Below are 26,549 nucleotides of genomic sequence, written 5' to 3'. Positions count from 1 at the left end.
CAGGGTAAAGCCCAAGCTTCTTAACCAGGTATAGAAAGTCATTCCTGATCTGGTCTGCTCCGACTCACTCTCTGCCTTCACTCTAGAAGTAAATACTAAACTACTTCTGGTCCGCAAATCAGATATTATTTCCCACCCTGGGCTTCTGCCCATGGTATTTTTACTCTTCCTTCTTCTCTCTCCAACCCAGTTCGTGTCTGTTACCCTTCAGGTCTCAGTCCAAGTACAGTGTCTCTCAGCAGTGCTGACACCTTCCTGCCCCAGACCAAGGCGTCTGCTTTCTCAGGAGCTCCTCAGCATCTGTAGTTTGCCCACTCAGCCGTTGCCTCTTTCTGCTGAGATAGTGAGGTTATCTACTTGTGTTCTGTCTCCAGCTTGAATGTGGTTCCCTAGAGGTAGAGAGCCTGTCGTGTTTTCATGCCCCCAGTATCTCAGTGCATTTGATAAATGTTTATGGATTCAAATTTAGGGTGGGTCAGAAATCACATCAGGCAGAAATAACATCTCTTCACATCATTTTTAACTCATTACAATGTTGATACTGTATAAAGCTCATAATTTTGACTTACAATTGGTTTGTAGGAGAAACTACTAGAAACTAATTACAGTTTAATCAGTATTGTCTGTACGTTTTTTAATACAACCTGCCCTTCAGATAGTTAAGGAAATGTATATGTCACCTTGGAAGGAGCACTATTACGGCTCTTCTGAGGATTGCCATAGCAATGCAGTGACTTCCCCTGGGAAAGTCTAAATGGCTGCAGCAAACATATTCTGTAAGTGCTTTCATCTTACAAAAAGAACTTGTTGCAATTTCATATTCATTTCTCAAATTAAATTTTAATATTTGATTAATGATTTATTTTACTTTTTTTTTTTCCATCTTCAGGCTAAAAATACCTCCTGATTGCACTACTGAATTAAATCATCACGCATATTTGTTTCTCCAAAGCACTTTTGATAAGCATGATTTGGTAAGCTTTCGGCTGCAGCTTTCTGTGATATATGATAAATGTTTTTCTGTGAATAATGTAGCTCTATTTGCTGACCTATTGGGTGCTCATGTCATGTGTGCTAAGTCGCTTCAGTCATGTGCGGCTTTTTGTGACCCCGTGGACTCTAGCCCACTAGGCTTCTCTGTCCAAGGGGTTCTCTAGGCAAGAATACTGGAATGGGTTGCCATTTCCTTCTCCAGGGGATCTTCCTGACCCAGGGATCAAACTCATGTCTCTTATGCCTCCTGCATCGGCAGACGTATTCTTTACCACTAGCCCCGCTCATGTCACATAGCCAAAAATTATTCAAAAGCTCTTAAAACAAGCAAAAATACTTTTTCTTATTTACTTTATTATTTTCTCAAGATGAAAAAGTCTAGTTTCTGATAGATTTTTGCATAGGTTTCCATACATACATGCAAGGAGTTTTCTTGATAAAATGTAAAATTTATTTTCATGGGTTAGTTTTTGGAAGCATAGCTTTACAAGATTAGGAGGCTCTTGTGTTTGGGAATTATCCTCTTAGATATCTAAACATTATGTATACTTCCTTGTGTATCTTCAGGATAGAGACTGTGCTTTGTCACCTGATGAGCTTAAAGATTTGTTTAAAGTTTTCCCTTACATACCTTGGGGGCCAGATGTGAATAACACAGTTTGTACAAATGAAAAAGGATGGATAACCTACCAGGGATTCCTTTCCCAGTGGACGTGAGTATAGAGCTCACTTCTTTCCTCTAGAGTTACAGCTGCTTTGAAATTGTGGTACATTACATGCGTTATTTTGTGAATTTGTCAGATGTTATGAAATACTTCTATCTTAGCTGGCTGTGAGCAGAATTTATTAATATAGTGTCACTGCTATCGCTAAGATGAACTATAGATGTTTATAAATTTATCAGGAAGGGATGTGCTTGCTTTTGGATTATGTACAGGGAAACATTAATATCAAAATGGAACTAAACATTAATACTTTAAAAACAATTTTATTGGAGTATAGTTGATTTGCAATGTTGTGTTTTAATACTTTTTTGATTAAGGGAATAGGAATCATCACTTTTATTGCACAATTCTTTTATTTTTGGAATATGTGTGTGCTAAGTCACTTTAGTCATGTCCAACTCTTTGTGACCCTGTGGACTATAGCCTGCCAGGCTCCTCTGTTCATGGGATTCTCCAGGCAAGAATACTGGAGTGGGTTGCCATGCCTTCCTCTAGGGAACCTTCCTGACTCAGGGATCAAACCCGCGTCACTTATATCTCCTGCATTGGCATATGGGTTCTTAACCATTAACACCACCTGGGAAACCCATATTTTTTGGAATGTGGGGAGAGCATATTTTACTTGATGTGGAAGACGCTTTGAGGGATTGTTGATTGCTTTGAATGCACTCTTAGGCTTAGTGAGGGTGTCTACAGTCTAGATACAGCAAAGTTGACCTCTTGTCTAGGGCGATAGGAAAATCTTCTGCTTATACATAATGATTTAATACTTTAACCTTGGTGAGAATAACTTTCTCAACACCAGGATCTGTTCTTTTTTTTCATCTCATAAGAAAGGCCAACTAATTTCAAGTGCCTTTCAACCTTTTAGTTTTGCACCTTTTGCAAGCCCTTTCAGAATTAAATCCTTAGCTAGCTAGTATTTGCAGTACAGTATGTAACTGGGGAAGCAGGTAACATAAAATATCTGTGCTGTAGATCTTACCTAGGGCACCAAGGTTAAAGCTCATCTGTGTGGCTTTACTCTCTCCAGGCCGATGGAGTAGGTACAGGAGCCCCCTTACATTGCATTCTCCTCTTTCTTCTCTGCCCTAAGAATGTCACTGTAGGAAGAGCCATGTTTGGGCATGTGGGAAATTAAAGCAGTCTGACAAAAATTACCTGGGTCTGGTGTTAAATTATTTGAGCTGTTGTGATTTTTTAAAATAGATATTCTTTTAGAAACTTCTCGTGTTTTCAACTTTTTCCTAGGCTCACGACCTATTTAGATGTACAGCGGTGCCTGGAGTATTTGGGTTATCTAGGCTATTCAATATTGACTGAACAAGAATCTCAGGCTTCAGCCATCACAGGTAAGTGTGTAAATACTCTTTAATTAGATATTTTTTTTTCAAGATTCCAGTTTCATATGTAAAAAGAGTGAAAATAAATGCATCTTCATTAGTCTTCCTGTTTATACTCTTGTTTGCCCATAATTTGATAATCTCTTTTGAATTGAAATGCTCGATTTCTTATTTATCAAGAAAGAAAGAGTAAAGGTTTTACTTCTAGTCTACCCCTGACGGTACTTCATGGATGAAAATTAGGGAAGGCTATAGACATTAATGTGAAGAGTTGACTCATTGGAAAAGACTCTGATGCTGGGAGGGATTGTGGGCAGGAGGAGAAGGGGACGACAGAGGATGAGATGGCTGGATGGCATCACTGACTCGATGGATGTGAGTCTGGGTGAACTCTGGGAGTTGGTGATGGACAGGGAGGCCTGGTGTGCTGCGATTCATGGGGTCGCAAAGAGTCGGACACGACTGAGCGACTGATCTGATCTGATAGACATTAAAAGTATTTACAGTCCATCTTGTGTTTTAATTTTCTTTTAACATTAAAAACAATGTGTATTAACACATGATCCTGATATTGAACTGATTGTACATCTCAGTTTTATAACCTTTTACCACATTAATAAATTTTTTACAGATCTTGTAATGTTAAACAGGCATTCTTGCCAAACAATGTGCTCCACTTAAAAAATATATATAGATATAACATGAAATAATAAATTAGGTAACTGATCATTTCAAGAAGTTTTTATATCCTAATTGGTGGGAAAAAATAGGCACGTATCTTACAGGAAGCCCTGTTACAAGAAGACAGCCTATGAGAAATTGACAGAGCAAGTACCCTTTAAAATACTTAACCAGTTAGACAGTATTTACTTCAGCACCAAAGAATAAGGAATTAGCCAGCATGAGGTTCTTTCACTCAACAAAATATTGTGGACATATTTCTATTATCGATGTGTATTTTATATACCTTTAATATTATATAAAGTCTAATCATATGGATAGTCTATAATATACTTACTGAACTATTCCATAATTTTGTGTTTTTTATCATTTTCAGTTTTTTGCTACTATAAATAGTGTCTCTGGTGAGCTTTCTTGTAATCAGATCTTTGGGTGCAGCTTAAGGAGGTCTCTTTCCCTCGAGAAAGATGCCCGTGGCTCTGCTGATGCAGGGTTGTTTTCAGCACTGCCTCTTTCACAGATTTACCTTGGAAATCTAGAGTGCCTACCGCCTTTCTGTTTATAGATCCGAGAGTAACGTTTTGAGGTGGCATCTTTCAGTTTATAATTTGTTACGACAGTAATAGAAAAAAAGATGGGATGTAGTGTATGCTACATTCATTGTAATTTTTGTTCATTTTTGGAATATTGTTTTCTTACATAAAGGTACTACTTATTTTATGATAAAATAAATATGTGGTTACTAGAAATTTACAACTGACTTTCAGAAACGCACCTTTTTCACTAAAGAGGCTCTTCTGTATTATCTTCTGTAACTTCATTTTACATACAGGTTGGCTATCATACAGTTTATTTATTGATCAAATGCTTCATAAAAATAATAAATAGCAGTATCATATTTTGCAGAAGGTGAAGTGAAGCCTCAGTGAGTGTATGTGGTACATAATTAGCTTTTTATTTTCCTTTTTAGTAACAAGAGATAAAAAGATAGACCTTCAGAAAAAACAAACTCAAAGAAATGTATTCCGATGTAATGTAATTGGGATGAAAAACTGTGGGAAAAGTGGAGTTCTTCAGGCTCTTCTGGGAAGAAACTTAACGGTGAGAGCTCAGAAAGTTAGAACCTTACTCAGTAGGTTTTTATAGTCATGTGTTTACATAATTTTTTCATAACCATTAACCTTTTTAGATGATGTATAGGTATAATAGTAAAGTAGAACTAAAATGTAACAGTAATCTCTTTGAACTAGCTTTATCTTTGCTTCATTGGTGTTAGCCATCATTTGGTGTTTGGTTTTTTTTTAACGTTTAGATGGAGATTAAATAAATACACATATGAAAGTATCAGACACAGGGCTTGGCATGAAGTAAATGTAGCACTCTACATTGCTGATACCTGATTGTGACTACTGCCTTGAGTAAAGAGGCTGACATATTTTCGGGTGAAATGGCAGGCCAAATCATAGTGTAATGAGAACTGCCAGCAGGTGGCTCAGTGAATGCAGTTTACTTTCTTGTCAGCTACTGCTTTCCCTTTCTGCAGAACAAATGCATCTCTTATTTTAGAGCCTAAGAACTAAGAAACAAAATCAATATGCTCTTTGTACTGATAAATAATATATAGCATAGGGAAGAATGTCCTTTTTTTGGTAACACACCCACACATATACACAAAGTACATGTGCTGATGAAAACTAGTTACTGTGATTTCTTACTGTAAATACTGAGATTTTTGGTTGTTTTCAGAGGCAGAAGAAAATTCGTGATGATCATAAATCGTACTATGCGATTAACACTGTCTATGTCTATGGACAAGAGAAATATTTGTTGGTAAGAAATTTTCTGGCATATAAAGATTATTAATTATTGGGTACATTTTTAAAATGACTCTGAGAACATAATTGGATTTAATTTAATGGCTTTTGTGTGATTTTATTTTTCTACCTGACTTAGTCATTAGATTTAATTTTAGTTCTCTTAAATGTGTGTGGTGATTACATGGTTGTAGATACAGGTAAAAATTTATCTATTTGTGTGCTTAATTGTATGTAATACCACCATGCTGCTGCTGCTGCTAAGTCGCTTCAGTCGTGTCCGACTCTGTGCGACCCCAGAGACGGCAGCCCACCAGGCTCTCTCGTCCCTGGGACTCTCCAGGCAAGAACACTGGAGTGGGTTGCCATTTCCTTCTCCAATGCATGAAAGTGAAAAGTGAAAGTGAAGTCGCTCAGTCTTGTCCGACTCTTAGCGACCCCATGGACTGCAGCCTACCAGGCTCCTCCATCCATGGGATTTTCCAGGCAAGAGTACTGGAGTGGGGTGCCATTGCCTTCTCCAAATACCACCATAAAAAAGTGAAAAAAAAAAAAATTCAATCCACTTTGCTCTTTCTTTCATTTATATTTTAAAAAATTACATCCTTTACTATTGACTAGAAATGAGTTTGAAGGCTTTAGTGCAGGTGTGTAGTAGTTTATCTGTGGTCACTGATAACCTTAATGTACCATCCTTTGCTTTGTGTTTTTGATTGGTGGGGAGGAAGAGTGGTGTGGTAGAAAGAAAAAACACTTGGGAATCGTTTGTATGTGCCCAGCCATGTCCAACTCTGCCACCCCATGGACTGTAGCCCATCAGGCTTCTCTGTCCATGGAATTTCCAGGCAAGAATACTGGAGTGGGTTATCATTTCCTTCTCCAGGGCATCTTCCCGACCCAGGGGTGAACCCAGGTCTCCTGCTTGGCAGGCTGATTCTTTACCACTGTGCCACCTGTGCTTCCCATTGGGAATCATCTGAATTCAGATTTTGGTTTGAATTATCTTTGGCAGTTGACCTAATCTCTGTAACCCGTTTGTTATCTTTAGTAGGTAGAGAATGAGTGTAAAGGGCCTGCCCAGCATACTTTAGTCACTCACTAAATGTTAGTTTCTGTAGGACCTTAATCACCATTTTTCATCTACAAAAACCAGAAAGCTACTTGTTTATCTCTGTGTCTTACTTCTAATGAGTCTGAAAAATTATGCTTAACTAGTATTTTTAAATTAAGAAGTCAAGTTAAGCAAGTAATAAAACTTCATGACTTTAATTTTGCATCAGTGTTATGATACTTACGTTTCTCATTGTCTTTTTCTTTTTCCAAGTTGCATGATATCTCAGAATCGGAATTTTTGACTGAGGCTGAGATCCTTTGTGATGTTGTGTGCCTGGTATATGATGTCAGTAACCCTAAATCCTTTGAATACTGTGCCAGGATTTTTAAGGTTTGTTTCAATTTTGGCCTATAACTAAGTTTAACTTTGTAAGGAGTTTAATGGAATTGTAATGTGTTTTCTAACCAAGGAAATGCAAGAAAATTATCTGTGGAACTTTTTAAAGATAGATACATCCTATCTGTAAAGGTTCTGGCTTCATTCTGAGGTGGTACAGTCCCAGACATCTGTATTTTTAAAACTACTTTTTTCCACGAGTGATTCTGATGTGCGTCCCTGGTTAAGAACCTCTGCATTAGTGAAAGTTCTTAGAAATGCACATGGTTTGCATATTGCCAATTATACCAAGAAGATTAATAGAGCAAGGAGATAAACATGAGGCTTCAAAAGTTGTAAGTTACTTTGAGATTGTCAACAAGATTCAATAAGAGTAAAAAAACTATACGTACAAAGGAATTTCCTCTAGGATTGTTTTTAATAGCAAAAACCTGGAAATAATCCACATATCTAACAGTATGAAGGTAGTTTACCAAATTGAGATAAAATGATCCTGTGAAATTTATATAGTCATTAAAAATAATGGTTTTGAATTCTGAAAACATGGAAAATTCAGCATTTTTCAATAGTAATATCCAGCATGACTGCCACTATGTAAATATCTGTGTGTGTGTGTGAATGTATGTGTGTGTGTGTATATATATATGCATGTGCTTAAGGACTAGAAACTGAAAGTGTTAATCACTTAGTCGTGCCTCTTTGCGACCCCATGGACTGTAGCCCGCCAGGCTCCTCTGTCCATGGAATTCTCCAGGCAAGAATACTGGAGTGGGTGCCCTTCTCCAGGGAATCTTCCCGGTCTAAGAATCGAACCCAGGTTTCCTGCATTGCAGGCAGATTCTTTACTGTCCTGGGCTACCAGGGAAGCCCTAAGGACTAGAGGTAATATAAAAAAATGAAAGTAGTGTGTTTTAGGATAGAAGAATTTAGGTGGATTTCTTTCTATTTCAGAGTATTAGATCTTAAAAAAAATTTTTTTTTAATTATAGTGAATTTGAAGAATTGTTACAAGTTTGTATCATTATCTGCATTAGAAAAGTGGCCCTGGTCTTATTATATCACTGACCTAGACAACTGCCAGTCCTTGCCTCTTCATTTACTTTCTCCCTGAAACTGTTGATGATTTGCCTATCTAGAGAAAAATTTCAGTGCCCGTTGAATGAAATTTAGTAATTTTTGAGCTTGTCATCAGATTTTGATTTCACTTTTTATTCTATAGCAACACTTTATGGACAGCAGAATACCTTGCTTAATCGTAGCTGCAAAGTCAGACCTGCATGAAGTTAAACAAGAGTATAGTATTTCACCTACTGATTTCTGCAGGAAACACAAAATGCCTCCACCACAAGCCTTCACTTGCAATACTGCTGATGCACCCAGTAAAGATATCTTTGTTAAACTGACAACGATGGCCATGTACCCGTAAGTACTTGCTCTGCCGTCATTTTCACGTTGCATGGTTCGTGGTAGCATTGCATGTCGTCGTTAGCGATGAGGGTGGAATCTCTGTCACGTAGAAGTTGTTCAGCAACAGAGACTTTGTAATGAGAAGGGACAAGTTTGAGTACATGCAAGTTTAGTTTGAATACCGGAATAAAATTGTATAAATATAATTATATAAAGTATATATAATCTGACAATATTTGAATATTTTTGAGCAGGCTGTAACTATCTTAATAGGATAGTACAGTAAAACTCAGCCCCTCACCCAGCATTAAAAAAATTAGTCTTGCTGCCATAAAGTGGGATTGACATCATGCTAATAAAGTATTTTCATATGAACAAAAATTTCATTTTTATATTTTTTTTCTGCTGATCAATTGACTTCGAGTATGTGAAGGATTCTAAAATCATTTATGAATCTTTGTTTAAATTATGGGTATGTTTGAATTCAGGATAGAACATCTTTTTTTAGTGCTGTTAAAAGCAGTTGTAATTGGAATTCCCTCTATATAAATGTTTTACATGGAGTGTTATGAGCCACAAATTTTATGTACATTTATTATGTATCTGTACATGCATATGCACAAGCACGTAAGTGTGGTCATCTTTGTAGTTTACTAACTGCCTAAAATTGCATGGCTCTTAATGGCATTCTCCTCAAGCACTGTGTTCGTATAAATTCTGTTCTGTGACAAGGTAGTTTTTCAGGCAGTGCGTTTCTCAGAACTTCATAGTTTATTTTATTTATTATTATGTTATTCTCCAAGTTATTTTTTTCTTATGAAAACTGCAGTATATCAGAGTAATACTCAGAAACTGCTAGAAGCTGAGGTTTTTCAAAAAGGGTGTTAATGTGTACAGATTTTTCAAAGCAGAGTTAACTTTATTGCTATTCCATTAACTAATACTTAAAAAAAATGCAGCAAACCCTTGAAATTCTATTTGTATTGGAAGAGAAGTCATTCCTATTACTATTAGATAAGCAAAACCTTACTTCTGTTTTACCTTTGCTTTAAAACTCTCGTGTATGTTATCTACAGAGAGGATCATTACAAAGACAGAGTCTACCGAGACATGGGCAACACTGATAGAATAGAGAATTTGAGAAAAATCTGGGTCTTTCTAAAAACTGCTTTGTAAGTTACTTTTTCTTTATGGCTTCCTTTGTAAGTTACTTTTTCCTTATGGCTTCTGTGGGATTTTGTTGACATTTTCTTGTAGATGACCAGATCTCTTTCACCATAATTAGTAATTATCCAGAAACGCACTGCTTGGTCACTCTTACTGCCTAACTGTATACTATGGTGTCTTTTTTTTTCCACTGTGTAAATGCACTATCTTAATCTTGTAAATAATTGCAACTGTGTTTTTAGATCTGCATATTTAAAATTTTACTGCAATATTTGTGAGTGTGTGTGTGTGTGTGTGTGTGTGCACGTGTGTATATGATAAATGTACATACATGGACACTTGTTTATATGGTTAATCCGAAACTACTTCTCATGAAGCATCTCCCTGTTGCTAAGCATACTTTGCATCCCTCCTTTTTGATGGGCGGAGCCTGTGTATGTTGAAGAGTCAGATTCAATTATAAAATAACAGATGGATTCCAGTATGACAGCTGGCAGTGACTTAGTACCAGTGCTATGTTCATCATCACAAGTCAAATTTTAAAATGGAGTATCTCGAGCCTATAAGAGTCTTTTGAAAAATTAATTTTTGTTTTTCTTCATGTTGAGAATTAGGCATTATTGGGATGCTGCTAATCTCCACAACCATGCCACCGTGTGCTGTGATCTCATCAGATTTCACAAGCTAAGCCAAGTCAGTTTGGGCCAGTTCTTTGAGAAGGACTTCTCCTTTAGAGAAGCCTCTAAAAAATGTTCAGGTGTTACAGGAAAGGATGTAATTGATTCATCAGGTGGCGCTCTTCTGAGTGGGTTCTGCGCCAGTACCTCTTGAGGGGTGGTGTGATGGCCTTGTATGTCTGAGTGGCTCTGACCACTGAGCAGTCATTGGAGACCCCCTACTTTGGTCTTTAAAGTGGAGGTGAAATGGCTCCACGTGCCTGTACCAACTAGTGCAACTCACTCAACCAGAAAGGAGTCAGAAAGCCTCCCTAAATTTTGTATCTAAGATCAATTGGATCCATTGTTGATTTTTACACCCTTACCCAGAGTTTCATGTTATCATACTTAGCTGCTATGTTAGCAGATACTTAGCTGCTGGTAGCAGATGAAAATTAACCCCATATTTTGGGTTCAAGTAGAAATATATGAAGCACTTTGATTTCCTTGGGGAACCATGGTGCTTGATGGATTAAAGACGATGTTCGTATCTCCTCAGGTTGAATATACATACTCGTCTTTTGACTCTTGTGTATTTGTCCCTATTCTCCTTCCTGGTTTTCAGGCATGTGTGTATCCTGAGGGAGGAGGAGGGGGTGGTTATTTCAATGCTAGCCAACTCTGACCTTTCGGTGGATGCTGTGGCTTACTCAGTTTTTCTTTTATTGATTTAGATGAGGGTGCCATCTATTGCTGTGCATATTTATTCCACTAAAACCCTTGTACTAATAATTCTATCCCCCTTCCAAAAAAAAGCAAACGTGTTAGCGGATTTTCCTCAGATTTCTATAGGGAGGGAGGAGGGAGCTATTGCTGTTGATGATATTTTTTGTAAATGTGGAATTCTGCACAACTTTAGCATGCCCCACGCTGTCCTTTTCCTTAGTGTTGCTTATGCCTAAGTCTTTTTTTTAAAGTTGGCACGCTCTGACTTGCGCCGTGTTTGTAAGAAAGAACTCAATGCCTGTCCTTCTGTGTGTTTCCGCAGCCATGCCCGGTTACGCTGTATGTGCACCTGCAACAGGTGCACCTTTTGCGTCTGTCAGAGCTTCCTCAACTCAGACTTGCTGCAATCTGTAAAGAGCAAAGTCTTCACTGCAGTGCTTAACAGGTTCCTACCTTTATTTACTGGGTACCAGGCGTTCTGTTAGAATACAAGAGGAAAAACGTGGATGACTATCTTACATAGGTACTCACTACCAAGACAACGAGCCAACGGACGCCCAACTAACTTCCACTAAAATTCTCACTGTGCTGACCATGTTTAGTTCTGGAATCATCCTCAATGTTTAAAGATTAATAGATACATTTAGGGGACTCTAAAGTAGGATTTTTGCCTTTTTAATTCAGAAAGTTAAAGTATTTTTTAAATTAGAGGATAAAAATGTGTAGGGAGATTGAAAATCTTGTGGCTGAGAGTTGCAGAAATAGATTAGGACTTTAGTAAGGAAAAGAGACATTGATCCCAAATGTTATAATGTGTTCAGCTTGCATCCAAATAGTGCGACTTATAAAACCATACTAATGTGAACAGTGTCTTGGGTTTGAAAAACTTTTCTGTTGTTTAAATTATTTATAGTTTTTTTTTTTCTTTTTAAGTACCTTGGATATTCATTTGAAAAGAAGACAATAGCCAACTTTAAGCATTCAAAGGAATATTGAAAAGGAAAAAGATCTATAGTGCTAGTTTTTGAGGTCTTTATAACGGAACCCAAAACATGAAGTTTGCTTAGAATATAATATGCTTTTAAAAAAGAGCAACAACAACAAAATAGGTTGTATACATTCCCTCAAAGCAATAAACTTGGAAGTTATGTTCTTATTCCGGTGATGCTGCCTTTGTTCAAATTGATTTTACATTTTGTGAGCATTTAAGAGCCTAATTTAGAGAAGGCAGTGGCACCCCACTCCAGTACTCTTGCCTGGAAAATCCCATGGATGGAGGAGCCTGGTAGGCTGCAGTCCATGGGGTCGCTAAGACTTGGACACGACTGAGCGACTTCACTTTCACTTTTCACTTTCATGCATTGGAGAAGGAAATGGCAACCCACTCCAGTGTTCTTGCCTGGAGAATCCCAGGGACAGGGGAGCCTGGTGGGCTGCCGTCTCTGGGGTCGCACAGAGTCGGACACGACTGAAGTGACTTAGCAGCAGCAAGAGCCTAATTGATGTACTATTAATTTGTATCTAATGTCAAATTTTTGTGTGTCCATGAATGAATTAGGTTTTTGAAATCATCTTAATGTCATTGGGAACAGGGCTTAATTAAGACAGATGATCAAGCTAAGTAGATTTTGGTTCATAAGATTCATAAGAAATGAATCTTATTTGGGTTACTGTTGGACTCCCACTGAGGGCCGGAACTGTACCAAATGTGTAGGCTGGTTTGTGTTCACCAGCAGTGTAGACATGGCTACTAAACAATGAGGCTGTATTTTATATGAATCAGAAATGGACTCTGCAGGCATCCTACAAGAGTTTTTGAGAACTATCAGCTCTGGAATAAGAATGCAGCTGTCTCAGGTGATTGCTTTGAAGGGATCACCACTCGCATTTGGTGGTGAAGTTCTGCTTCTTGTCTTTTGAATGGCACCGTATAAAGAGTAACACAGATTCTCTCATGATGGCTATCTATCTGAGAAAATGCAAGGCTAGTTCAAACCAAACAACATTCAGGAGCTGTGGAGTCAAAAATGGTAGAGTTGGAGGAGATTCTGGGATTCATCTGGCCTAACCTCCCTGTAGACTGACTTTCTGAGAGCCTTCTTGAGAGTATTGTTTATCTGCTGATGGCTTTCCTCATTGGAGAAGGTTTTTGTTTTTGCTTTTTTTTTTTTTTTTGACTAAAATGATTGCCCTTTAACTTTCTCTCCTTTAGTTTTAGTTCTGCCCTTTAGAACAACATACGACTATTCTACTCCCTCTTCAACATAGCAATCCTTCAGACATTTGAAGACGGCCATCATGTCTCCCCTAATTTTCTCTTCTCCAGGTAGAACATCCCCATTTCTTTCAGCTGTTTCTTAACTTCGTCGGTTTAGTGACCTCATCATTTCTCGTTTCCCTCATCTGAAAGCCCCTTAGGTGTTCAGAGTACCTCTTAACAAGTGCCCCTGAGAATGGAGAATGGTGCTTCAAGTGTAATCTGACTTTCCGTAACGGTGGGCAGTCATATTCCACAGTTAGGACAGCACCTGTCTACTGCATGAACTCACTGTGTAGAAGCCCCAACCCACTGTGAATGTGTATTAATCTTGGGGTTAATTGAAATCAGATTTTTTTTCATGTGAAGTGCTATTAAAACAGTTTCCCCTCCTCTCTAATTGTGTCTTTGACATTTTTAGTTGGCCCTCTGAATCTAAATGCAGATACATATATATCTCTATTAAATGTCATATTCTTTTCAGTCCATTTGTTCTAGCTCAGTCATTTCAGACATTGTTTCTGTCATTTGTCCCATTATATATCTTTCTCAGCATTGTGTTATTTGCAAATTTGGTAGCTATGTTTTTTATCTTTCAAGTTAGTGATAAAAAGTAATGTTGAATCCCCAGCGATTAGAGAGTGAGGGCTCTCAAGCAAGCAAACCCTTTTGTGCTGTACTAGAGAACTCTTTTCCCAGTGACACAGATTCAGAGTTTTGGGGGAAAGATTATTCTGCCAATTAAAAATATTTTATTATCCAGCCCATATTTTATCTTGTTATCTTACAGTAAATTTCATGGAGAGCTCTTTTGAAATCATTACAATTTCTACCACATTCCTCTGATCTACCAATGTGTTACTTTTATCTAAATAGAAAGTGACATCTATTTAGTGTCTTATTCTTGATGAACTTACCCTGGCTCCTAATAATTGCTGGTCATAAACCATCTGTTTCCTTCTAGAGGCTCTCGATTGTACATAATTGCAGATTAATTTGTTGTCTGCATCTTCAGTGACAGTTTTAGTTTTAGGTTGGTTTAGTCAGCTTCCCAGTGAAAGAGGTTGGGTGTGCATTAATGGATGAGGTTGCTCATCATAAATTGCTCTGTATAGTGATCCTTGAAGAAGAATCAGTACATTTTGTCATGCCTACTTATAAACTAGAAATAATTTAAAGGTAATGTCAGCATACATCACTGACATCTGGTAATCAAGAAGCGAAAGATTGAAAAAGATGAGTAAGGGAACCCATGCACTTTTCAAAGAACTCCTTCCTCTTCCCTGGTAGGTATTTCACTAATTTTCTAGAAGTCCAGTGGAAATTTATGAGTTACGTATTGAAGTTTCTTCTAATTCACAAAAGGATTGTTAGATGAGGTAAGCGAGGGTGGAAGCCAAAAATAGAAATGCCTACAGGGCCTGGATGGATAATGTTAATGAAAGAAGGTGGCCAAGGAGAAGTAAGAGAGGTGGGGACAATGACAGGTCCTGTCTGAAAGAGGCAGCCATGTCTCAGCTCCAGCTATTGGTCGTTGTCCAAGTGTGGTGTTGCCAGGACTTCTGATTCTCTGACATCAGATGTCAGGATTTTTATATGAAAATTCCTGCTGTTTAAATGAAAGCAACAAAATTTTAAAAATTTAAAGTATTAATCAGAACAAAGAAGACATATTTGCAGGCCACCAGTTTGTAACTTCAGTCTTAAGACATAGCCTAGAGTTGGGAAAATGCAGGCCAAAAAAAAAAAATAAATAAGTACACCTAAGGAATGAAAATGTCTTTTACAAACACCCCCCACATACAGTTTTACTCCTTTCTCTTTAAAAACTTGAAAAAGTAATCTCATTGGTGGAGTGAGAATGGAACCACTTTCTGTGGAACCACTTTTTTCACCATTGGTTTGCTGTGCCAGATATATCTTAATATTACATAAATGGAAAAAGATTTAGTAATTGAGTAAAAGTCATACAAGAATTTTTTACTCTTCATTCAATAGGGAGGATTTCTTACTCAATAAGTCTTAGGGTCTTTGGTTTTAGAAATCTTTTGTGCCTAGCATTTGATTTAGACGTGTAAATAAACAATTAAAATTTTTTCCTTTAAGCCAAAAATTTTGTTAAATGTCTGCAAAGAAATTAATAGACAAATATTGGTATATGCATGCTGTTCTCAAGTTAGTACATTGTTTTAATGTGCTCATAAAAATGTTGGTCACCAAAATAGAAATTACTTCCAGATAATACATGTTTGGGCCCACATTCTCCCCTTATGTCATTCTCCCACCACTTTGATTTATTCATTTAAGTACTTAAGTACCTGCATTAGCTAGGATCCTGCTGTGAGTGGGGCAAAATATCATACAAATATGAAGATCTAGGCATATATTTAAATACCTTTTTAAATATTATGTTAAAAATTTTTAAACTTTGATTATATTTTCAGTGACCTTAGTGCCTTATGCTAACAAAACCTGATCTGAGAGGATCTATGTCAAATTAATTAATTTACACTTAAGCAGTTTCAACAGTTCCAACATTTCTGAAATTGTCCGTGTTTCCCGTCTTTGACCAGAAAAAATTGTCTGTTTTTGTTTTTGTTTTTAGCTAGTTGACTATCACGACATATTTCAAGTAGAAAGTAGTAATACAAATTTTTTTTCTTTCAACTTTAATTGAATGAATATTGGATTCAACATGTATGAGAAGTGTTTAACTACATATCTGACGTGTGACTTTGTTCTTAGGTATTTATGGTCTCAGCCTTTAGATCTGGATAGGTTTATGTTTTTCTTGAGAACAATTTATGAATAGCTGGAATTATTTGAATTTAAATACATTTGGAGGGTGATTCGTATGTGGCCAAATGATTTCAGTCTTTGGCAATACTTTCATTTCAAACCATGCTAATCACATTATTGGAGAAAAATACCTTGTGATTATATTTTAGTTGTAAATACCTCTTAAATCTAAAGGTGTTAAAATGAACTATGTAGAAGTGGACTGGCTTATTGGTTTGAACTCCCCAGAGTTTTAGTCTATTAAGCATTTATTGTTCTAATTTCAGCACACTTTTGCTTTGCATGAGGATGTTGCTCTATTCTAGTGCACCAGTGTACTCTAGTGTGCCGTGTACTCTAGTGTGCAATGTACTCTAGTGTACCACTCTAGTGTACCAGTGTACTCTAGTGCACCAGTGTACTCTAGTGTGCCGTGTACTCTAGTGCACCAGTGTACTCTAGTGTGCCGTGTACTCTAGTGTGCAGTGTACTCTAGTGTACCACTCTAGTGTACCCGTGTACTCTAGTGTGCAGTGTACTCTAGTGCACCAGTGTACTCTAGTGTGCCGTGTACTCTAGTGTACCACTCTAGTGCACCAGTGTACTCTAGTGCACCAGTGTACTCTAGTGTGCCGTGTACTCTAGTGTACCAGTGTACTCTAGTGTGCAGTGTACTCTAGTGTGCCGTGTACCAGTGTACTCTAGTGTGCAGTGTACTCTAGTGTACCACTCTAGTGTACCAGTGTACTCTAGTGTGCAGTGTACTCTAGTGCACCAGTGTACTCTAGTGTGCAGTGTACTCTAGTGTACCACTCTAGTGCACCAGTGTACTCTAGTGTGCCGTGTACTCTAGTGTGCAGTGTACTCTAGTGCACCAGTGTACTCTAGTGTGCCGTGTACTCTAGTATACCAGTGTACTCTAGTGTGCAGTGTACTGTAGTGTGCCGTGTACTCTAGTGTACCAGTGTACTCTAGTGTGCCGTGTACTCTAGTATACCAGTGTACTCTAGTGTGCAGTGTACTGTAGTGTGCCGTGTACTCTAGTGTACCAGTGTACTCTAGTGTGCCGTGTACTCTAGTGTGCAGTGTACTCTAGTGCACCAGTGTACTCTAGTGTGCCGTGTACTCTAGTGTACCAGTGTACTCTAGTGTGCTGTGTACCAGTGTACTCTAGTGTGCAGTGTACTCTAGTGTACCACTCTAGTGTACCAGTGTACTCTAGTGTGCAGTGTACTCTAGTGCACCAGTGTACTCTAGTGTGCAGTGTACTCTAGTGTACCACTCTAGTGCACCAGTGTACTCTAGTGTGCAGTGTACTCTAGTGCACCAGTGTACTCTAGTGTGCCGTGTACTCTAGTATACCAGTGTACTCTAGTGTGCAGTGTACTGTAGTGTGCCGTGTACTCTAGTGTACCAGTGTACTCTAGTGTGCCGTGTACTCTAGTGTGCAGTGTACTCTACTGTGCAGTGTACGCTAGTGCACTACTCTAGTGTACCAGTGTACTTGAGTGCACCAGTGTACTCTAGTGTGCAGTGTACACTAGTGCACTACTCTAGTGCACCAGTGTACTCTAGTGTGCCGTGTACTCTAGTGTACCACTCTAGTGTACCAGTGTACTCTAGTGTGCAGTGTACTCTAGTGCACCAGTGTACTCTAGTGTGCCGTGTACTCTAGTGTGCAGTGTACTCTACTGTGCAGTGTACGCTAGTGCACTACTCTAGTGTACCAGTGTACTCGAGTGCACCAGTGTACTCTAGTGTGCAGTGTACACTAGTGCACTACTCTAGTGCACCAGTGTACTCTAGTGTGCCGTGTACTCTAGTGTACCACTCTAGTGTACCAGTGTACTCTAGTGTGCCGTGTACTCTAGTGTACCACTCTAGTGTACCAGTGTACTCTAGTGTGCAGTGTACTGTAGTGCACCAATGTACTCTAGTGTGCAGTGTTCTCTAGTGTACCAGTGTACTCTAGTGTGCCATGTACTCTAGTGTACCAGTGTACTCTAGTGTGCAGTGTACTCTAGTGTGCTGTGTACCAGTGTACTCTAGCGCACCAGTGTACTCTGGTGTGCAGTGTACTCTAGTGTACCAGTGTACTCTAGTGTGCCATGTACTCTAGTGTACCAGTGTACTCTAGTGTGCCGTGTACTCTACTGTGCAGTGTACGCTAGTGCACTACTCTAGTGTACCAGTGTACTCGAGTGCACCAGTATACTCTAGTGTGTAGTGTACTCTAGTGTACTGCTCTAGTGCACCAGTGTACTCTAGTGTGCAGTGTACTCAAGTGCACTACTCTAGTGTGCAGTGTACTCTAGTGTACTACTCTAGTGCACTAGTGTACTCTGCTGTGCAGTGTACTCTAGTGTACCAGTTTGCTCTAGTGTGCCGTGTACTCTAGTGCACCAGTGTACTCTGGTGTGCAGTGTACTCTAGTGCACTACTCTAGTGTGCAGTGTACTCTAGTGTACTACTCTAGTGTGCAGTGTACTCTAGTATAGCACTCTAGTGTACCAGTGTACTCTAGTGTGCAGTGTACTCTAGTGCACCAGTGTACTCTAGTGTGCCGTGTACTCTAGTGCACTACTCTAGTGTGCAGTGTACTTTAATGCACCAGTGTACTCTAGTGTGCAGTGCCCTCTAGTGTACTCTAGTGTGCCGTGTATTCTAGTGCCCTACTCTAGTGTGCAGTGTACTCTAGTATACCAGTGTACTCTAGTGCACCAGTGTACTCTAGTGTGCAGTGTACTCTAGCCAGCACTGTAGTTTGTCCCTTCCTTTAGATGTTCACTTTGATTTGTCTGTCTGTGCCACCTAGTCATTTTTTAACTCCTCTTGATCCTTTTCCCATCTGCGTTTCAGTGTCTAGTCCTCCCATTTTTCCTAACCTGTAGTTGAATCATATTGTTTTACAATTTATCATTTTGGTCTAGTTTTCTTTGATACGTATTTTGGTTCTCTTATTTCTTTGTACAGATTATTTGTTCCTATTACTTCCTAAGTTTGGTAACAGTATTTTACTTTAGTAACAAAGTGTGTAGCTCCACACTGAATATGATGGATGGTCATACCCATGTATTTTTTTACTCTGCTTTTTAATCTATTTTTAAAAATTGGATACATGAGACATTTATTTTAATCCATTCATTAATGACTTACTTCATTTGCCCTTATTACTTTACTAATCACCTAAGTTCCTCCACATCGCTTAAAGTCATGTTACTTAATATAGGAACTCTATTTTTGAAGAAAGGTGTTTTACAGTTGTCACACCAAAACGAGCTGCCTTTCACAGGATTGCCTTATAAAGAGGATGGTTTCCTAGAAATCTTAATGTTACAGAGATTCCATTGGAAACATAAGAGTCCATAAGATACTATGTTACAGTAAAATACTGCATTTTAAGGAACTGCATCCTGTATTTTAATTTCATATGAAGCTTTTATATTTATATGAAAGGTCCTTACAAGGCTTTTCTTTGAATTTGAATGCATATACATGATCATGCATTTAAAATTGCACCAGAGTTGTGTTATAGATTCTTGCCAAGTAAGCTGCTGCTGCATATAATTTTAAATTTTTTTGCCATTTGATTAGTATTTTAAAGGACACGACAGACTGGAGTTTGCTTATTCTGACCTTTATCAGTAGTTAACATATAAACATTATTTATTTCCCATGAATTTACAGTCATCTGTGAATTTTTATTCCTCTAATGCTTGGTGAAGCATTTGACATTGCACACCTGTGTCCTTTTCCTAAGTTTGTTGCTGTTTAAGCATGCTCAGTTAACAGCTTTCTTATGATTTGCAGTTCATCTTCGTTGAACACTATATTTTGATTTCTTAACCTATTTTGAGAAATATTAAAATATTTCATACCTACTAGGTATGAATTGTTCAATTAGGAGAATTGTCATTATTAAAACTATAATTAACAGTAATTGCATTATTATTAGAGATAAATATAAAAAACTACTTCACCAGGAAGAAACATAAAGCAGGGAGAGGAAGAAAAGCAGGGAGATCCAGAGACTTTTTTTTTTAAGTTTAAAAACAATAGATTTAATTATAGTTTCGATGACCTCAGTATAATTCTCAATTTGAGATATGTAATTACAAATAGGAAAAAGCTATGAATGACATCTGTGAACCCTAGTTAACTTTAGGTTACGTGCAGTACAGTTGCATAGACTGTTTCAGAGTATTAACTTAAAAATGCATACCTGAGATACATGTATGGAAAGAATTATAAAACTAGGAGACTATTCATTTTTAGTGCCTTTGCACACCTTGGAGCTGTGTTTGGGAAGGGTGAAGTGGTGAGATAGAAGAATAAAAAATAGGAAATTCAAATTTATTTCTGAGAAGTTGTATGGGAGGACTGATAAAAGTCACTGGGCGGAAGCTACTCTTCCCACAGTCTCTTAACTTCACTGCTTTTGAAAAGAGTATGTACTATTGAGCTTTTCTTTCCTCTGCTTAATAGCCTGCAATCTAAGGCTAGATTAGTTGATAGCTGGACCTTTCTGAATTCTCCTCCTGCCTCAAATTCTAATTTTTGCAGACATTTAGGTCTCTGCAGTACAGGCATACCTTATTTTATTGTGCTTTGCTTTATTGTGCTTTGAAGATATTGTGGTTTTTACAAATTGAAGGTTTGTGGTAACTGCATTTTCAGGTGATCGTTAGCATTTTTAGCGATATTTATAGTATTTTTAAATTAAGTATGTGTATGTTTGTTTTTTTAGTAATAATGCTATTGCACACTTAATAGACCACAGTATAGCATAGACATAATTTTCCTCTGCACTGGGAAACCAAACAGTTCATCTGACTGACTTTATTGCAATATTCACTTGATTACAGTGTTCTGGAACTGAACTCATAATACCTCTGAGGTATGCCTGTATAGTTTTTATACCTCATATATAAAGTCTTGTAACACATTATAGAGAACAAAATTAAAAATACCTATTTGGGACTAGCTGGAATAGGTTTAGTTCCATTGAGCCCTTTATAAAGGATTTGATTATTTTATGATTCTGAACATTGCAATTGATAACATTCCCTTTATTATTGGTTAGATACACAGAACCCCATAAAGATTTTAGTTAATGTTCTTATATTTACTGTAAATTGCAGAGTTAATTAGAGCGTGTTGTATGCCTTCTTTGAGGCATTCAGTGTAAAGGTACATAGGAATTTTGATGCGTTGTTACGCACCTTCTGTGACCTTCACACAGTTTTTAATTTACGTCTTTATTGCCTGAATTTTGGAAACATTTCCTTCTTTCTGCCTTATTAAGTAGCAGCCTTAATAATACCCAGGTCCAAACTTGTTGGTTTGCTCCCGCACTTGGGTCAAAGAGCGCTTGTTACCTGATTGACGTATGGGCCCAGAGCACTTTTAAGCCAGAAAGCCAGCATTCAGGACACAGGGATTCTCTGCCTAAGAACCCAAAAGCTCTAGCAAGCTTTATATGATTAATTAAGGTTATATTTTACCACTTAGTCATTATTTCTTATGTTGTAAAAAGAGATACTGCTGAACCTAAAATATTTTATTCCACATACAATAGGGAAATGTGTGATTCTGGTATATCAATAGATGGAAAAAAAGAACCTTTTTACACACACACATACATGCACATACACACATTTTTGACCCTGTAATTTTCATTTTGGGAAAGTCTGTGTTAAGGAAACTGTTTTAAATGTAGTGGAAAATGTTATGTAAAATAGTGTTTATCACTTTAGTTACAGGTATCTGTAAATGGAAATAGCCACCAATAAAAATGTAATGCTGCTATTTAAAAGGATGTTTCTATAATTCATGGAAAAGACCTTATGTAATACATTTAAAGGATATAAAATATATAAATTATATGCATTGTGTTTGCAGCTATGTAAGAAATACATTTGAAAAAAGTCTAAAAGGAAATACCACAAATTTTAATTAGTTGCCTTAGGTGACTGACTGATTTTTTCCTTCCTACTTTCATTTTCTCATATAATGTGCTTATATTACTCTTTTTTTTTATATTACTTTTTTAATAGCCAAAAAAACTTAAGAAAAAACATACAATAAGACATTATAATTTATTCTAAGATATTTTATATGAGTCATTTGGAAAGAATTGTGGAAGAATTGCTTTTTGCTTGAGTTTAGACATGAATTAGGAATCAGCTTTTTGAAACTATTGCTGTTTCTGCTTGAGACCTGAAATGACAAGCATGGCTCTGTTCTTCACACTTATGGGGTACAGTTAAGATCACACTCTTGTCTATTCAGGTGTTGTTAGGCAGGCAATGCAAATGTGCCATCCATTATAAATGTGTTTTCCTTATAAATAGAGCCTGGTTAATGTAGCTTTTAAATGCATATCGTAAAAGCGTAAAATAATTCTCTAAGTAGCTTTCTGTCTAAAAAGTAGTTTTCCATGTCTAAAAGTATCTTAAACAACTACTGTAACATCAATGGAGTCATTGAAATATACTTTATGAGTTAATGGTTGCCTTGAGATTTAAACTAGCTGTATATTGAACATGTATCTATATTGTTTGCCATCTATAAATATGAAGCGCTGTTTTGCCTATTGAAGGCTGTACTATAGCTTAGGGAAAAGTAATAATTACTCTTTGGAAATGCAAAAGCAATAAAGTCAGGCAGAATATATTATTTCATGAATGGTACTACTTCTCAAAATACAACAAAAGGAGAGGCTTCCCCAGTGGCTGGTTCGGTGGTTAAGACTCCCTTGCTTCCTCTGCAGGGGTTGTGGGTTCGATCCCTGGTTGGGGAACTAAGATCCCACATGCCATGCAGTGTAGGAAAAAAAAAAAGCCACACAACTACAGCAACAGCAAGAAGAGCTAAGCTGTGTTAACAGATTCCATACTTGAAGAATATTTATAAGAAATTATTTTCACTGATTTTAATGTCACTATAGCTAGCATTAATCCTAACCCTGTTTTACACTAACTTTATAATTAAGTGTAAAAAAAAAAAAAAGTGTAAAAATATTTTCTGTTAGTGAAGACCCATGAAAATCACAGAGAGACCAAAGCCAAAGCAGAACTCTGAGGCACTCTGAGCATGTGTTCTCACTTTCAGTCCTCTACGTCTCTGCTGACTTGGAGCTGTAAACTTTGAAACTCTCGTCATAGGACCATGACAGTCAGAGTTTGGGATGTTTTACTCTTTTTTTTCTTTTTTTTTTACAGATATATGTTTGTAGTTTTTAGTAATCGGAAATTAGAAGCATCTCTCAACTTCATGACTAATAGTTGTTAGCCTTATTTTGAGTCAGTACTCCTAGTCACCGAATATTGTCAAGTACTGTTTGTAGTATTAGTTTCCAGGGCTTCTCTTAGTCTTTCAGATATACCAAGACCAGCCTCTGGGGGATACATAGAGAAGGTATATAACAGCCTAAGGTTTCCCTGCATGGTATGTGAGTGTTTTAAAAGAGTATATATATATAGATTTTTTTTTTTTTAGGTTTGGCAGTATTCTAGAGGATAAATTCATTTTAAATATAGAAATCATGAGATGCATCATATAATAGGATGGCAACTCAGTTTATGTGTGGGATGTTTAATCAAGAGATATTACTTTCAGTCCCCTTCTTTTGTGAGCTGTGCTGTGAACTGCAAACTGTATGCATGTGTATAAAAGGTTAAGAGCCCGGGTAGCTGAGTGGGGTGCCATGCTGTTAGCAGACGACGAAGGCAGTATTACTCACCAGGTGCACGCCGTCAGCTCTGTAGAAGATTCCATCTTCATGGAGTCATCTCACGGTCCACTTTTTCTTGAAGCCAGGTAACATTTCCCACAACCAGTGGGGTTGGCTATGTTGGAGTTTTTCCTATTGGAAAAACTAGAAAAAAACTAAAAAACCTAAGTATTTTCTTCCCTAACTCTTTTTTTTTTCTTTTTAATGAAATACTGCCTGTTGGAAGAACTAACTTGCAAGGTGGCATGAATCTGTGTTATCACTTTGCTTTGTAAAATGATAATTATGTAAGGAGTGACTTTTTAAAAATAGAAACTGGGGAGGATAAGGAGTTGAGTGCTGTGTGTTGTTTCTCTGTGGAGATAAGGCATGGAGCACTCTGCTTGTATTACAGCCTTGCTTGTTAGGGATGTACAGATTGCATTGTGTGATAACTAATCTGGTTGTTCACTCTTGACTCTTACTGAGGCAAAGTAGTTTTGTACAGTTTATATATTCTTGGCTCTTAACTCTTTTGCTTGTGTCAGTGTCTTGGTCTTTTAATGATGTCTGACTCTTGCTTCAAATCTGTTTGTTTATTAGTTCAGTTGTAAAATAACCTAGGCAGTTTCTCTAAACTCTTAATCCTGTAAGTTTTCTGTATCACCTCAATTATGTTCACTTAACTAAACCTTCAGTGACACTTGAATAAAATGTTCCAACTTTTTCTTTAAAGCTTAATCTTCTTTGTGGTAAGCTGTCATACTTGAGACCCTTGAGGGTGCTTAGCAGTGTTATTAACTGAGCATGCTCACAAACTCAGTTTGTGGTACAGGCTGTCCCTGTTCTTGTCATGCATAATACGGCTTCTTTTGTGTCATTTACCTTTCAGTCCATCATGTTCATTATGTCCTTTGGTTGGTTCCATTGTCACTGCCTGTCTGACTAATACCAGAGTTTGGTTTGTTTGTTTGTTCTTCTTTCTTTAATCAGCAGTAACCAAATTAATGCAAACTGGTAAATCTTCCCCCTTCCCTTTTGGGATTTTTTTTTTTTTTGGTAAATTTTTATGGGACTCAGTGTTTCTAAAGTTGATTTTAAGCATTGCTGTTAGAAAAGTATGGTCACTTGTCACTTAACTGCTTACAAGATAGCTTTTGGTTCCTGGGGACAGGAGATTCCATGAAATTGACTCTCAAAATTGTGTGGTTTCAGTCTTAACCTCTCATTTTGAAGGACCATGCTGGTATTAAAAAGTGGCAGGTTGATTTGTCTAAGTTCTCCATTTCTCTTGTGAAGAAAATTTGTAACATTTTAGATGTTGTTTACTCCCAAATGTCTACAGTATGTCTTAAGACAGTGACTATCTAAGCAGTGTACATACGGCCTTATTGACAAATGCTTTTGGTGACCATTACTGTATGCAATTAGTCTGACAAGTGTGCTAATACTTCCCTAAAAATAGACTGTCCACATAACTGTTTTTTTCATACTAATCATGTTTTAAACATTAATTATATTTTTTGACTACAGGCACGTGACACAAGCTGACCTCAAGAGCTCCACGTTTTGGCTTCGAGCAAGTTTTGGTGCTACTGTTTTTGCAGTTTTGGGCTTTGCCATGTACAAAGCATTACTGAAACAGCGATGATTAAAAAAAAAATACTGGCCCTACCAAAAACAAATACTTTTATGTACATTCTGAATGCTTTAAATTCCGCTAGAAATATTGAGATATTTATACATTGCAGAGTTACTTTATTAATATTTGTAATTCATGCATAAGAGTATTTTAATGATAGTTATAACTGCAGTATTGGCTAGCATATGAAAGAAACAGCTTAACAGCCAAACTAAAATGGCTAACTTTCAGAGGCCAAAAGGGAATATTTTGTAAATAATGTACATATTCAGGCAAGATACGGTCTCCCAGACTGAGTTCTAGAAACGGTGTTTCTGGACGTTTCGACATGGTATTGTTAGTGCTCAGCTGGCTCACTCTCCTAGATTTAAGTCAGCTCTGAGATTGTATTTTACTCATCGATCACTTATTTATTTCACATTTATTCAGAATGATCTTTGGGTACTTTGAGTACACAAGGCACAATTTGCCATTTTCTCTCCGTTTTTAAAAAACATGACTTTCTTTCGGTCCCGTCCTTTATGGTAGGCCAGCCTTGAGGTCATCGTGCAGTCTAAAAATTGTGTAGTTGAACGTGAGGCTCTCCTCCAAGGAAGGAGGACGCTAAAGGCCCTTAGCAGAGGTGTCACTCGTGTGATTATGTTGCTTCCTTTGTCAGTACGTTGAATTTTATAGCCCTTTCAATCAAAAGAGAAAACAGATTTGTATATTATCAATGTTTTTAGTTTAAATAAACAGTCACCATTACTACTACTGAATTTCCTCCCAAAGTGTAAATTGTTCTATAATGGCTGTGTCTATTATAGTATATTACAGTAGCTGCATGTGTCATGAATTGTTCTATATCTGGCTAGGATAACCTAGAAGCAGCACTTTTTTAAATGGTAAAATAAATCTGATGAATATAAACTCTCATGATAAACCTATTTTTTCCATCATTGACCTTTTCAAGTATTTAAATAAATAACTGCTGTGTACTGTGCTCTTGAGTTTTTTGTCTCATGAAAGTAAGTATTTCTGGGAATTTCCCCGGTGGTCCAGTGGTTTGGACTCAGCCCTTTCACTGCTGTGGCCTGGGGTTCAATTCCTGGTCAGGGAAGTAAGATCCCGCAAGCCACACAATGTGGCCAAAAAAGAGGGGGAAAAAAGTAATTATTTCTGTACAGATGAAATGACATTCCTCTGGTTTCTGTCTT

At 37.4% G+C, this 26,549-nt stretch overlaps 1 protein-coding gene across 10 annotated transcripts in view; it reads left to right on the top strand.

The window, feature by feature from the left end:
- Nucleotides 1–26,335, top strand: part of RHOT1 (ras homolog family member T1) — a 68,647-nt gene extending 42,312 nt beyond the window's left edge. For 2 of the 10 annotated variants that reach the window (XM_061390413.1, XM_061390415.1), the window contains exons 12-22: nucleotides 890–974; nucleotides 1,561–1,706; nucleotides 2,970–3,070; nucleotides 4,713–4,843; nucleotides 5,489–5,572; nucleotides 6,881–7,000; nucleotides 8,226–8,428; nucleotides 9,490–9,585; nucleotides 11,285–11,407; nucleotides 23,675–23,818; nucleotides 25,245–26,335. In XM_061390413.1, coding sequence (XP_061246397.1) covers nucleotides 890–974; nucleotides 1,561–1,706; nucleotides 2,970–3,070; nucleotides 4,713–4,843; nucleotides 5,489–5,572; nucleotides 6,881–7,000; nucleotides 8,226–8,428; nucleotides 9,490–9,585; nucleotides 11,285–11,407; nucleotides 23,675–23,818; nucleotides 25,245–25,362 — 1,351 coding nt within the window. In that variant the 3' untranslated portion in view covers nucleotides 25,363–26,335. Of the gene's footprint in view, nucleotides 1–889; nucleotides 975–1,560; nucleotides 1,707–2,969; nucleotides 3,071–4,712; nucleotides 4,844–5,488; nucleotides 5,573–6,880; nucleotides 7,001–8,225; nucleotides 8,429–9,489; nucleotides 9,586–11,284; nucleotides 11,408–11,895; nucleotides 14,977–23,674; nucleotides 23,819–25,244 lie in introns of those variants that run through there. The other 8 variants (XR_009731243.1, XM_061390414.1, XM_061390416.1 and 5 more) reach the window with 8 other exon arrangements.
- Nucleotides 26,336–26,549: the final 214 nt, after the last annotated feature.

Source organism: Bos javanicus, chromosome 19, assembly GCF_032452875.1.
Source record: "Bos javanicus breed banteng chromosome 19, ARS-OSU_banteng_1.0, whole genome shotgun sequence".
Lineage (NCBI taxonomy): Eukaryota > Metazoa > Chordata > Mammalia > Artiodactyla > Bovidae > Bos > Bos javanicus.
The sequence above is the reverse complement of the archived record's forward strand: the minus strand, read 5'-3'. Positions and strand labels throughout refer to the sequence as shown.